This window comes from Scatophagus argus, chromosome 14, assembly GCF_020382885.2.
Source record: "Scatophagus argus isolate fScaArg1 chromosome 14, fScaArg1.pri, whole genome shotgun sequence".
Classification (NCBI taxonomy): domain Eukaryota; kingdom Metazoa; phylum Chordata; class Actinopteri; family Scatophagidae; genus Scatophagus; species Scatophagus argus.
Genome location: NC_058506.1, coordinates 22,493,354 through 22,508,019, shown reverse-complemented (window position 1 = coordinate 22,508,019; position 14,666 = coordinate 22,493,354). Strand labels below are relative to the sequence as shown.

The 14,666-nt window shown below is 47.0% G+C and overlaps 1 protein-coding gene across 3 annotated transcripts; it reads right to left on the bottom strand.

Moving 5' to 3' along the window:
- Positions 1-677: 677 nt before the first annotated feature.
- LOC124070538 (platelet-derived growth factor receptor beta-like) lies at positions 678-12,648 on the bottom strand. 3 transcript variants are annotated; one of them, XM_046410520.1, is made up of 29 exons: positions 12,417-12,646; positions 11,608-11,695; positions 11,413-11,500; positions 8,621-8,690; positions 8,426-8,520; positions 8,147-8,342; positions 7,805-8,065; positions 7,369-7,499; positions 7,182-7,263; positions 6,898-6,972; positions 6,615-6,798; positions 6,373-6,488; positions 6,148-6,259; positions 5,957-6,053; positions 5,760-5,868; positions 5,487-5,581; positions 5,203-5,335; positions 4,959-5,063; positions 4,627-4,731; positions 3,796-3,898; positions 3,305-3,426; positions 2,881-2,993; positions 2,616-2,738; positions 2,411-2,522; positions 2,229-2,328; positions 2,006-2,111; positions 1,768-1,885; positions 1,531-1,669; positions 678-1,144 (listed from the first exon to the last, which is right to left on the bottom strand). In XM_046410520.1, exons 4-29 carry the CDS (start codon positions 8,676-8,678, stop codon positions 1,045-1,047), a joined length of 3,090 nt encoding a protein of 1,029 aa, XP_046266476.1. In that variant the 5' UTR covers positions 8,679-8,690; positions 11,413-11,500; positions 11,608-11,695; positions 12,417-12,646; the 3' UTR covers positions 678-1,044. The 3 variants fall into 3 exon arrangements, with proteins under 3 accessions (XP_046266476.1, XP_046266477.1, XP_046266475.1); XM_046410521.1 differs by lacking the exon at positions 11,413-11,500 and having other exon boundaries at positions 1,535-1,669; positions 12,417-12,648; XM_046410519.1 differs by lacking the exon at positions 11,413-11,500.
- Positions 12,649-14,666: the final 2,018 nt, after the last annotated feature.

The window sequence follows — 14,666 nt, the reverse complement described above, 5'->3', positions numbered from 1 at the left end:
GTCTGCAGGAGGAGAATTTGGTTTTGTCTTCAAACCTCCCCCATCACCCTCTGGCATGCTGATACTGTAGAGTCTGTACTCCTCTACGACTGCTCCAGGCTTCATCCAGGTCTCCTCCAAGACCTGGACCAGGACTCAGACCTGTTGAGACCCCCCCCCCCCCCCCCCCCCCCCCCCCCACCTCCAGCAGGAGGCTCATGCTGAACAAAAAGTTTCTTCCTGTCTGGACAAGACCAGAAACCCGACTGAGACTCGGTCTTGCCCCCTGTAGACACATTAAAGTGGATCATCCATTCTGTGTGTTGAATATATTCTTCACACTTCATACTGCAAACTTTTCCACATGCCTGCAACTGTTGTTTCACGTTAGAACAGACATATCGTTTTAATATTTTCGTACTTTTATTGTAGATTTTTCTATTTTTCCTTCGTGTTTCTCTGCTTTTGGACTTCTTTCTATTTTATTTTTTCTCTCGATACGTTTATTGTTGTTCACCACATCAAGAAGACAAAAATTAAATAAACTAATAAACATACAAATGAGCAAACACGTAAACACGATATTCAGTAGTTTTGCTCAGAGGTGAACAGTGAAAACATTTCATGATAAACAAAGTTAGTAAAGCTGTGAAAACACATTAAAAGTGCAGCTTGATGAAAAACAAACAAACATCTGCTTGATTTTATTCTGAAATTTATTTGGATAAGGAGATTCAGTTCTGACTGGTTCCGAGCAGCTTGAATAAACACAAAGCAGATAATAATTCAGATATAATACAGACACTTCTGAATAATGTGAGTATATGAAGAATATAAAGCTCAGTATTATAAAGTTACTTCTGTTAGTTCTGTTCCATTTCAACAGGAATAATGAAACAAACATCTAAAAAATATTTAAAACAAAAATATATTTCCTTTGGCAACCTTACAGTCAACGTTGTGGGTAAACTAAGCCCTGATTATAGACGACCTGCTGGAGGGAATGGAGGGCGCTGCAGCCCTACGCTCTGACTGGCAGGAGGACCCAGCAGGCAGCTGAACCCTTCACAGGCAGCTCTCCTCCTCAGGACGTTCCTCTGCTTCCTGTCTGTCCTCTGATGACGTCACTTCCTGTGCTTCATCCTGAGAATCAGAGAGCTGAGGGCTGCAGAGGAGCGAGATCATCATCGTCATCATCATCATCATTAATATTACTTTCACAAAACAAAAAGGCCGCATTCCATTTCACTTTTAGTGACTTCATTCACTTTGAACTCTGAAGCGAATCAACAACCTGCGACAGTTTGTTTGCTTGTGTATTTGTTTGTTGACTTGGGAAATGGGTTCAAAGCATTTTAAATTAAAACACGAGAAACAAGCTGAAACTCTGCTGGCTGAACCCGACTCACAGTCACATGACTCACTGCTGGACATCATGGGAAATGTGGTTTTCACAGCTTTGTGTTTGAGTCCACAGGTCACCTGAACAACATGTCAAGTCTGATACGTAGTGAGTCAGTGATGGGCTTTCAGATTGTTTGGTGTTTGTACCTGCCTGCGTCCAGCGCAGCGTCACCACTGGTTTCTATGGTGATGTCAGTGATGGGGATGATGTATGTGCCGTGGGAGGGACCCGCCTCCTCTGGCCCCGCCTCCACGAGGTGAACGCTCACCTGAGGCGTAGGGCTTCCTGTAAACGACATGGAGGGTGAGTTGATGTTTTTGCTCAGTACAACAATCAATACATTGGTCTATATTGATCTCCTGCGTGATGGCCGTGATTCTGACCATTTGTGTCTGTCTGTCCATCAGTCTGATCTCCAACAGCTTGGGTTGGACTCAGTCTGGATCGAACAACTGCTGGATTTTCACCTTTCAGGAAGTTCTCATTCAGCTGGACGTAACACTGACACAACAACAACAACAACAACAACAACAGTTACTGACTGCAGAATTCATTCTCATCCATCAGAGTCGTTAAATCAAACTGAAAGAAAGTTTTAAAGATAATAAAGTGATGTTGTACCTTTTTGTAGTCATCAGGCAACATGTCGGACACGGAGACGACCAGTGAGGAGAAAGAAGGTCTGGACTGAGGTTCTTCCTCCCAGCACTGCTTCATCAGATCAAAACTGGAGACAGTTGGACATGTTTGAAGACAAAATGTTACACACTGATTTCATTAAATGTGAAAATGTGAAATGTGGAGATACGGAGTGTCCGAATGACTCCGTACACGTGTGTCATACATGTTGTGAGGAGCGTGTTCCGGTCGACTCATCCTGTATCCTCTCTTCAGAGCAGAGTAAAACTCCTGGGTCATGGGGAGGTCGGGGTATGGCCTCCCACCTGGGCCAAAACACACAAAATACTGCACTGATACTGGTTTGGAATGCTGGGTGCAGACGTGTACTGGTTTGGACTGGGTTACCCAGAGAGAAGATCTCCCACAGTAAGACTCCGTAGGACCAGACGTCACTCTGACAGCTGTAAATGTTCTGGAAAATACTCTCTGGGGACATCCACTTCACTGGCAGGAAGCTCTAAAATTAAAAAAGAGGATAAAAAGGATCAGTTCACAGTTTTTCAGCCCATAAGCTGAAATTAGACCTGTTTCTTAGGTGAAATGAACTGACGTTTCCTCTGGCGATGTAGTCCCGATCCTTGGTCAGATCTCTGGCCAAACCAAAGTCACAGACCTTCACCAGCTTCCCTTCACAGACCAGGACGTTCCTCGCTGCCAGGTCCCTGTGGACACACTGTGGGACACGCAAGATTTAGCAGGACATTTAACCACATCTCTGGAAACAACCGAATTCATTAAGAACCCGAAGGTAACGGTGCTGTGTCTGTCATGTACGAATGATGTATTGATCGGTGATTATTGATCAGTGATCGTACGTTTCGGGTGGAGAGGAAGTTCATGGCCTGAGCAACCTGGAAGGAGAAGCTGAGGAGGTCGTGGAGAGTCAGGAGAGGAGAATCACTGAGGAGGAGAGACGCCTCCTGCTGGTCTGAAAAAGAACAACAACATGGGTCACTGAGACCGACAGGCAGGCAGACAGACAGGCAGGCAGGCAGGCAGGCAGACAGACGGACAACAGGTCATGCAGGTCATACCTCAATAAGACACAGTAAGTCATAATAAGGACTTGTGAATTTTGAATCTACAGCTGTGTATAAACATATTTATGACTACATTTAATATACTGCTGATAAATTAAATGTTTTAATAATGAGCTACTGAGTAATGTTGACTGTGAAGAATACCAATAAAGAAGCAAAGCCCAATGTGACATATGAAGTCAATATTTGGAAAAGTCACCTGGCGGCGTGTACGGCGTCTCGTACACTGCAGGTTCGATGTCGGCGTAGCTGAGCTCCTTCATGGCGACATACTGGACGCTCTCCTCCTTATTCATGTCCATGTAGCCTCCATCGCTGTCACTGCAGGACGGGGGACACACAGAGGGACATCACGTGATCACAGGTGTGGACAGGATCACGACCCCGCAGCTGAGGCTTCCCAACACATACATGATGACTGACACAATCACACCCAACCAAATCAACAAAGACCAAAAGCACCAGATCACCAGCAGAGAGCACACGACGGCGGCGATGGCAGACCAGTCTGACATGTGCCACAGAAACCACCTCAGGCAGAGCGTCCAGCGGGCGCTGCAGCCGCCAGCTGCTCAGTGATTCAGCGCATGTGCTTCATCTGTTCTCTTTGATTGGCTATCCAGTTTTTCTGTGTGAAACGTAACTATCCAGTAACATGTAACACTTCATGTTGCACGCGTGTGTGTGGACCTTTTGGTGTGTGTGTCGCTGTGTAAGAAGGTGTGTTTGTTCCTCTCCAGATAGGTCACCAGGTCTCCATGACGACAGAACTCAGTGATCAGATAGACAGGACCTGGACAGACAGACAGACAGAGATTCCTTCCATTTATTATACAAGCATTTAATCCCATTTGAGATTTCTCCAAGTGGAATAACCCTGTACTCTGTACACCTGGTCTGAGGTCAGGTGTGTTGTTTCTGCCCCCTCAGGCCACAATGACGTCACGGTGGTGCACTGGTTAGCACTGTCGCCTCACAGCCAGAGGGTTCCAGGTTTGAACCTGGATCCGGTCTGGGAGTTTGCATCTTCTCCCTGTACCTGCGCAGGTTTTCTCTGGCTTCCTCCCACAACACCAAAAACATGCACATTAGGCTAATTGGCTGTTCTACACTGCCCTAGTGTGTGAGAATGTGTGGTTGTCTGTCTTTGTGTGTCAGCGATTGGGTGAACCAGGGTGAACCTGCCTCTCACCCATGGTCAGCTGGGATAGGCTCCAGCCCCCCTGTGACCCTGACGGATAAGAAAATGGATGGATGGTTTCCAGATGAATCATTAACGCATGAACATATTTATATAACTGATATGAAGGCTGTAAGAGCCATTTGGGTCAAAATCAGGGAGTGCTTTTATTTTGAAAGAGTAAAATGTGCTGACATCACACTGACAGAAGACTAGGAATGATTCAGGATTAACTCAAGATTAATTTAGAATTAGACTATAAATTGGCCAGGCTTAAATCAGGTTTAGATTAGGATTAATTTAGAATCAGACTAAGATTAAGTCAAGATTTGAGTGCACACCTCCTCTTGTGCAGGCTCCCAGCAGGTTGACGACGTTCAGGTGAGGACCGAGATGAACCAAAACCTTTAACTCCGACATCAGAGACTGAACTGCACCGCTGCTGGCTGAACACACACACATACACAGATACACACACAAACACACACATGAAAACATTACTAACCAATCAACTAACTTAAACGACTTTGAAAACATCACAGAGTCACTTTGGTGTTTCAAAGAAGTACAGTGAAAGACAGACGGACATACGAGCAGGCAGACAGACAGATAGACAGGCAGCAAGACAAGCAGACAGACAGATGGACAGACAGACAGACAGATGGGTACGTACATTTGACCATCTTGATGGCCACCTTAGTTGTAGAATGAGAATGAAGCAGACCAGAGACTGTTGCCTCGACGACACGACCAAAAGCACCTGAACCCAGCACCTGACCTGGAGACAGAGACAGACAGACAGACAGGTGGACAGACAGACAGACAGACAGAGACTGAGAACATTTAAATGTTTTCACATCTGACATCATGACTTCTCTCAGTGTATTGTCTGGCACTGTGTGTTCTCAAAGTATTACCGAGTACTATATTCTCTCGTGGTACTTCCCAGGTGGAGTTGTAGGGCAGGTGGGCGGGGTTGAGGTAGGTGTACTGCTGTCCGTCAGGACTTACCGACTCGATCACCTTCCATCGAACTTCATACTGAGGTTTCTAACAAAGAGGAAGAGACAACGAGAACTCCAGCAAATACTGCATCCTCATGTCAGAGAGATGCTGGAAAATACACAGTACTGCAGTTCTGCCGCTATGCTACTACACCACTGAAACCGCAGTTAATAACAGTACTGCAAAGAATACTGACTTTTCTCCAGAGGAGGATGAGGACGATGAGGAAGATGACGGCGATGACTACCAGAACGAGAACTGCTGCCAACACTGCAACCTGAGAAAGGAGAGCTGGAGACAGGCAGAGAGACAGACAGACAGGCGGAGAGACAGACAGACAGACAGACAGACAGACAATAGGTTGTACTGCTAAGGTGTGTTACAGTAGTATTATTATGCCAGTACCATGTTAAGCCAATATTACAGTATTGTGCAGCAGCAGTAGTAGTACTGCAGTATTAGTACGTACAGTTGGACAGTATTCGCAGGTCTCTGGCTCGTCGTCCTATTGAGTTTTTGGCCTCACAGCGAACAGCTGACAGAGAGACGAGACTCTGCAGAGTCAACACACTGCGTACCTGCACAGGTGAGACACACACACAGCTATCATTCAGCATCACGATTCTCTCACTCTGATGACATCACTCTGATGACATCACTGGTTACCTGGGTGACTCCTCTCTCCTCCACCTCCGTGATGTTCTCCTGCACAGCCTCAGAGGCTGCTGATAGGCTCACCCAGCCGCCAGTCAAATTACTGCACCTACAGGAGACAAACATGGTCACCATGACAACATCTGTACTGTTACTGCTGTTTGTGTGTGTGTGTGTGTGTGTGTGTGTGTATCTGTGTTTACCTGTGTGAACTGTGACAGGTGTACCAGGTGACAGATGGGGGCGGCGCTCCTTCGCTGACACACAGCACCGCCTTACTGCCAACCTCCGACAGAGATGTGATCCTGGGTGGAGCTGCATGAGCGCACATGCACACACACACACACACACACACACACACACAGTGAGCTGCCTGTCTGTCAAGCATCCTGTCTCTCTCTCTCTCACTCTCTCTCTGTCCATCTGACCTTGGACCTCCAGGCTGAAGACAACCTCCTGAACGTCGTCTTCATTGGAAGCAGTCGCTGTGTAACTTCCTGTTTGATCCATCTGGACTCGAACCAGAGTCAGTGTGCTCACGTACCTGCAATCAATCAATTAATCATTCACTGGGTTGACAGACGGACAGATGGACAGACAGACAGTTTCTCTTTGAACACCGAAGATATAACATCAAGTTTTTTTAAGTCTACAACGACTTCCGACCTACCTGCTTCCTGTCAGGTGTGTGGTGGTGACAGAGGTGGTTTCAGTGGAGATGGTCTGGTTGTCTTTAGTCCAGAGGACAGTGGGGACAGGGTGGGCATCGACCTCCACACTGAACTCCACCGTGTGATGCAGGAGAGACGACATGTTGGTCTCACTTGAAGGCCACAGGTAGATGTAACCTCGATCTGCAGAGAGAGAGAGAGAGAGAGAGGGAGGGAGACAGCTTACCTGTCTGTGTGTTTACCTGTGTGTGTGTGTGTGTGTGTGTGTGTGTGTGTACTTACCCAGTACTGTCACTGTGATGTTTTTCTTCACAGTTTGTTCCTGCGTTGTCTCCTGCACCTCACACACATACACACCTATAAGAAACACACACACACATCCCCATCACTACGGTTACCCAACACCCAAACAATCAGAACACCTGAGTCAAAATCACCACAGCAGCTGATGTGATTGCTTTATTGTTTCCCAGGTGGGTTATTGATATGAACAGCAAACTGTGCTAAGACTCTGGCTCCCTCAGTGCGGTCTGTCAGGCAGCAGATTGTTTTCCTCTGTGACCTACCAGAATCTGCCACCGTTGCCGTGGAGATGTTGATGAAGGAGCGGATCCGATTGGGCAGAAAGTCTGTCAGAGGCTCAAATTTCTGAAGAAACAAAATGAAAAAAACTTTTTAGCGAGAACCTATGAAACAAGTTTGATGACATCACTGTTCAGACAGACAGGGAGACGGGGAGAGACAGACAGGAACCTGTCTGCGGGGGAAGTCCCAGGAGAAGAAGACCATCTCGGTGTCTTTGACAGTGCAGTTTACAGTCAGAACCTCCCCCTGCTTCAACACACTGCTGGACACTGTCAGATCCACCTCCATCACCTTAGGAACTGAGAGACAGACAGGTGGAGAGAGAGACACCCAGAGATAAGCAGACAGACAGGAACATAATGAGTTTGATCTAATCAAATGAAGGTCACACTCAATGCTAATGCTGTCTGTTTTGTCTTCAGTTGTGTATATTTTGGTGCCAGAATCCCCACACAGGGTGGATCTGGACCAGGTCCAGACTACCAGGTCCAGACTACCAGGTCCAGACTACCAGCTCCTTTCAGTGGCACAGAGAGCTGTTTTGCTTCATAGAACCAAATCATCCTTAAAGTGCAGCCTCCATTATGGAATCAGATCTCCTCACCTACGATGCTGAAGACGTAGTACACCTGAGACTCTCTCTCCTCGTGACCACGGGTGGCCAAGCACACGTACGATGTGTCATTCAGACGACCTGTGAAGCCCCGCCCCGGCTCGTATGTCGTCCCAGTAACCGGCGTCCTGCCCGGACGTTCGTACAGCGAGACGTTCAGCTGCGGGTCGGACACCACGCAGGGGATGGTATCTTCCTCTGCCTCCTTCATCACAACACCTGGACCCAGTGAGACAAACCATTCCTCCGGACCTGAGGGAGGGACAGGTATGACAGAAACATCAGGGATGCAGGTCTCCCAGAATATGATCAGTGTATGATGAATCTGGTTACCTTGACCAGGTATGAAGATGTCGATGTCTCTGGTCTGATAGGACGATGCCTCCTCACATGTGTATCTCCCAGAATTCCTCCAGGTGGCGTTAGAGAGCTGCAGGATGCTGCTGGATCCCTGATCCTCCACCACAACCCCATCCACCAAAGAGTCCTGCGGTAACCGCCATGTCACCTGACTCCACCCCGAGCACACCTGCAGAGACAGACAGGCACCTGAACAAGCCTGCAGTGACAGACAGGACAGGCACCTGTGGAGACAGACAGGTGTTCACTGACCACAGTGTAGTTGGAGTTTGAGCTGAGCAGAACCTCAGAGGATGAAGGCATCAGCTCCAGACAAACGCCCCCTTCAGGACGAACCAGGAACACACCTGAAGACAGAGAGACAGGCAGACAGTAAGAGAGACAGACCGATGGACCGATGGACAGACAGAAAGACAGAGAGGCAGATGTTTTAATGTTGTAACTCACCCAGCAGGAAGTGCAGCACATTCAGACTTCCCGTTCGTCTTCTGATGGACGCCATCATTGGCCGACGAGCCTGACCAATGGCAACACAGGAGAGGAGGGATTTCAAATTAAACATTTAACCAGCAACGGGCGAGATGCCTCCGCGGTCGAGCCTTCGTCTGCGATGCTGCTCAGTACTCGCTAATCAATCAGACGGGATGTTGGAAAAGACAGTTGAGTCATTCTGAAGAGCAGCATCAGTGAACACCTGAGCACAGGTCAGGTTTTACGCACACTGAGGCTAAAACCGATCACAGGTGCTGAGGTCTCTGCATGAAAAGCATCTGATGCTGCATTCGGTCTCTGATCAACTTGGATGCATGGAGTGACTGTGATGGCTGACTAATCAAAGGGATCACAAATGTTCAGGCTCAGGTAAAATAATTAATAGACGTGTCTGTAAGTTTATGAAAAACATTATTCCAGGTGCATTGTGGGAAATGAAGGGTGCAGAGCTAAAAGTCAGGACATGTTCACGATGCTCTGAAGAGGGAAGAGAGATGAGGAACTGTGAAATCAGTCACACACAGTCGGAGCGTCTGTTAAATCATTTGAGCTGCGATGGTTCAAACAGACCTGAACACATTCCTCTGAGCGCGTGTGTGTGTGTGTGTGTGTGTGTGTGTGTGTGTGTGAGTGTGTGTGTGTGTGTGAGTGTGTGTGTGTGTGTGTGTGAGTGTGTGTGAGTGTGTGAGTGTGTGTGAGTGTGTGAGTGTGTGTGTGTGTGTGTGAGTGTGTGTGAGTGTGTGAGTGTGTGTGTGTGTGTGTGTGTGTGTGTGTGTGTGTGTGTGTGTGTTTGTGTGTGTGTGTGTGTGAGTGTGTGTGAGTGTGTGAGTGTGTGTGAGTGTGTGAGTGTGTGTGTGTGTGTGTGTGTTTGTGTGTGTGTGTGTGTGAGTGTGTGTGAGTGTGTGAGTGTGTGTGAGTGTGTGAGTGTGTGTGTGTGTGTGTGTGTTTGTGTGTGTGTGTGTGTGTGTGTGTGTGTGTGTGTGTGTCTGTGTGTGTGTGTGTGAGTGTGTGTTTGTGTGTGTGTGTGTGTGTGTGTGTGTGTGTGTGTTTTCACAGGGGGATTTTGGAGGGTTTTTTTCTTCTTCTTCCAGAGAAAAAAGAAGTCCAGTTCTCCAATCAGAATGTGTCCTTGGGGATGTCAGCCAATCAGAGGTCTCATTGATCCTGCGGAAGGGGAAGAATGTGAGTCGACCACCGAAGAAGAAAATAAACTGGAAAGTATTTCCTGTGGGCAGCCGAGCAGAGACTTTCCAGCACGACTTTAAATTCAGCTCATCACAGTTTTCAGCCACTCACAGCACTGCAGCTGCCTCAGCTTCTGTTAAAACTGCTCTGAGGTCAGTCCTCAACGATGTCACTGATGATGTCACTGCCAGCTGGTGATGTAATTGGAGAAGTCAAGGAGGCATCGTGTGTCACTAGCTTGCTATCATTAGCCGCATGTATACCATATAGACAAAAGTATTGGGACACATCTCTTTATGGGCCTCTTCTTCAGGGTTTGGGCTCGGCCCCTGACTTCCAGTGAAGGGAAATCTTAATGCTTCAGCACACCAAGACATTTTGGACAATGCTATGCTTCCAACTTTGTGGCAACAGTTTGTTGAAGGCCCTTTTCTATTCCAGCATGACTGTGCCCCAGTGCACAAAGCAAAGCTCCATAAAGACATGGTTGGATGAGTTTGGTGTGGAAGAACTTGACTGGCCCACACAGAGCCCTGACCTCAACCCCATCCAACACCTTTGGGATGAACTGGAACGGAGATTGTGAGCCAGGCCTTTTGGTCCAACATCAGTGTGTGACCTCACAAATGCTCTACTGCATGAATGGGCACAAATTCCCACAGAAACACTCCAACATGTTGTGGAAAGCCTTCACAGAAGAGTGGAAGCTGTTAGAGCTGCAAAGCTGTCTGTGTGTTTACAATGAGACGCCATTAAAGTCCCTGTTGGTGTGATGGGCAGCTGGCCCAATACTTTTGTCTGTTCTGTGTATATTACATTCAGGAGTCAACCTGTTGTGTTCAGAGGTGGAGGTTAACATGTAATGTGAAGGTACACACAGTGAGCTTGCAGGTAAAATGTCAGAAGAGGAGCAGTGAGTGTGTGGCTAACAGGCATGTAATGTGTACAAACAAACAGCGACAAAAGTTCATATCAGGAGGAAATCGGCAAGCTTGCAGAGCAGAGCACTGATAACAACCTGCTGCTCAGGGCCAGTCGAACGCTTGAATTTCCCTCGGGATCAATAAAGCATCTATCTGTCTAACTGAGGGGTCGATTGTGGATTTCAGAAAAAAAGGAGTTTAAGATGCAGTTTCGGCTTCCTGGGACCCAGCATCACAGAGATCCTGTTGTGGCCAGGACCCATCTGCCCCGGGACGCAGAGCTCAGCACGACTGCGCTCAAAGGCGTAACAAGCAGCAGCCATCTTGTGCTGTCTGTAAACACACCATTAAGTGATTCTGGAGAAAGATAGTCGATTGTTGAGGCTCATTTGCAGGTCACCAGACGATCTGCGAATCCCTCGACAATCAGCTGTGTTTCTCCAGAATCATGAGGCTGAGAACCGTCTCAGTCACAGCTAAATAAGGAGGAAACCCATGCAGACAGCAGAGTCTTCTTTGCTGAAGAGTCTGCAGAGTCCAGAGGACCCTGAGAGACCCCTGAAATGGTCCTCCACACTCCACCAGGAGGAGAGTTTGGCTCGCTTAGTGTGTAGCACGGAGAGACCGCAGCCTGCAAACCTGTGATGTCTGGTCCCGATGACGAACCTCGAACACAAACACATCCAGCCAACGGCAGCCTCCAACTTCTCCTGAACCTGCCAGCCAGCTGGCAGAAGCAGAGGTGCATTGTGGGTAACACGTAGGGAAGATCTCTGCTTCTGCTGCATCGTGACAAGAATCACATGATCAGTCGAGCTCTGACGTCACTCTCACCTGTCTGTCACACCTGCATGTTCCTGAAGGCTCCTGACTGGTTCAGATCAGATGACTGACGGCTGTCAATCACCGTCTGATGTCGGACCTTCAGACAGAAACACAAGATTTTAATCAAAGGCCACATTAATCATAAAAGTGAAACTCAGTCAGCCGCAAATCAAATCATTTCAGCATTTGATTCAAAGTCACAGTCACTTCCTGCAGATGTTTCACAATAAAAGCACATATTCCACATATTAGCTGACTGTGAAGATGAAGAAAACTAAAAACAGAATTAAAGAAGTCAGCGTCAAACGGGTGTCATAATCAATATTTATGTTTCATGTTTGTCTTCAGTCTTTATACTCTGGAGATGATGACAAACACAGAGAGAAAGAAAAATCAATCCTGATCAGTCCTGATTAGTATTGATTATTCTTGTATTGTGATTGAACTGTTGGCTCCAACAACAATAACAAAGTGATTGATTAGGTAATTCTGATCAGAGTGAGAGATCATCTCAAAACTGAAAACACTGAGGAACATCAAACTCCACTAACAATTTCTGAAAGTACAACAACTAACAAAAGTCCACAAACATGAAGTATAAAAGTACACGAGAAGAAGTTCAGTCGGCTCCACATCACACAGTGAAGAATCCACTCCCAGCTGGTACTCTTTTACTTCACATGTTAACTGGTAATTCTTGTGTACTTTAATTGAAATAACACTGATAATGCAGTGCCTCCCAACAGGGTATTTGTACACAGTACTGTGTGGTACTGATAGTTTTACTGCAGCATTTGAGACATTTAGTTTGTTCAAACCTTCTGAGGCTGCTGTTCGTCTTCTCGTCCCTCTTCGTCTCCTTCTTCGTCTTTCTCTGTGTCTGTGTAGCTTTTCCTCTCCTCCTCTCCTCCTCCTCTTCTTCTTCTTCTTCTTCTTCTTCTTCTGCTTCCCTTCAGTCTGAGTTCATTCCAGACGGACGGCGAATGGAAACCAACAGACTGACTCACAGTGGGAGAGAGAGAGCGTCTGTTTTCAATCTGTCTCTCTGCCATTCACCCTCCCTCCCCTCGCTCTCTCCCTCTCTGACAGGAAGTGAACCGAGTCCAACACACACACACACACACACACACACAGAAAGGTCTTTTTGAGTTTTTTTCCATTTCTTACTGTGGTGTGTGTGTGTGTGTGTGTGTGTGTTGCAGTAAAGCTGATTAAATAAAGTGGTGTGTGTGTGTGTGTGTGTGTGTGTGTGTGAGGTAAAGAGACATCAGACAGACTGATTCATTGATCAGTAATAAATCACTGAAGGATCAATAAAGCTGCTTCAGTCTGCAGCTCACACACTCAAACGGACTCCAGCTTAAACTCATTAAAGGACTGAATAATTTTCACATTCTTGACTAATGATTTTCAGATATTTCAGTATCGTTTTACTGGGCTGGCGACTCCTCAGCAGCGTGTCTGAGGACAGAGAGGAAGAGGACTGAACGGACTGCGCCCACGACCAGGACCGAGCTCAGAGAGACGGAGGAGGACGCACTGCAGCAGCCTCAGGCAGCCAGCAGGGGGCAGGCAGGAGGAGGGGACGAGGTTTGACCGTGACGCAGATTCGGTGCCGAGACCTGAGGTGAGAGTGTACACCACACTGCCCGTATCCATGACAACAGCTGTCCGAGTGTTGAGGGTTCAGCACAGCACAGTGCGAACTTCTCCAACTGGCTTCAGTGATTAAGGAATAAATTCTTACAGATGCTCAGCCAGTTTGAATGAAAACGAGACTCTCAGGTCTGCAGGTGTGATGATCGTCAGGTGTTCTTTGCTGTAAAAACCGTAGATTTTTCTGTCTCTGTTCTGTTGTTTCAGAGATCCGGCGTGATCACTGAACCATTTGTTTGTTTTTAGTTTTGTGATCCTCACTGTGGCCCAGAGTGAACAGAGAACGACCGAGGTCCAGATTTTTTGGGGATAAAACAATTCCTGAATGTGGCTGCAGAGTCAGCAGGATAAATGATGTGGTGAGGATTTAAAGGAGAAGAAGCAGGGAGTGGAGTGTTAAAAATAAGAGCTGTGTGGTCTGACAGAAGACATGGCTCTACGTCCTCTGGGCAGAAACCAGAAGACGGATGTGTGGCTGGAGGTTCTTTAACTAACTGCAAGTGAAACAATAAAAAACAGAATGAAACAACAGTAACAAAAATATTCTGGACCTCCTGTTCAGTCAGTAAGACTGATCTGATCCAGGGTGATCCTCAGCTGAAAAAGTTGACTGGGAGCGCAGGACTGGCAACTGGACCAGGTGGTATTTATGCTGCCAGAGGCGTTCAAGAGCCCAAAGCAACCGGTTAACCTGTTGTAAATGATGTCAGGAACGGTCTTCTTAAAGAGTCGTCCACCGGTCCAAGTCCTGGATGAGTGACTTGGTGGTCCTGAGCCAGGCTGGGACACTCACCTGAACAGGTGATCCATGTTTCAGAGCGTTTTGACTTAAAAAGTCAAATAAAAAAAAAAAAAACAAAGTTGCTGAAATCTGATTGGTGGAACTCAGACAAACTCAGTGTTGAATAATCAGTTGGACTGCTGTCCTATCGGCTTTCATCCTGTCAGTCATGTGATCCAGTTTGTTCCTGTCGCTGGTCCAGTCTGAACTCCTTCCTGTGAGTGTGACACCGACCGGTGACCAGAAGATGGCGCCATGTTTGTCACTGCTCATCATCTCTTAGGTCAGCTTCAAGTTGATAGAAGGAAAACCCTGGAAAACAAGCTGTTTTAGATCAGAAGCAAACACATCAACTTCCCCTGTACAGTCAGACGTTTACTGCAACTTTCATTTCTTTCATTCACTTAAATTTTTGAGTGTCAAAATACAAACACGCCTCCCAACATCAAAGACATTCAGTAAAACTCTGACGATGACTTCAACAGGTCAAAGTTCTCTCTCTCTCTCTCTCTCTCTCTCACACACACACACACACACACACACACACACACACGCACACACACACCTGCATTCCTGGAGCAGGTTGAACCAGTGACGTTTCACTACCTTCACTGTAAAAATACTCACAGTT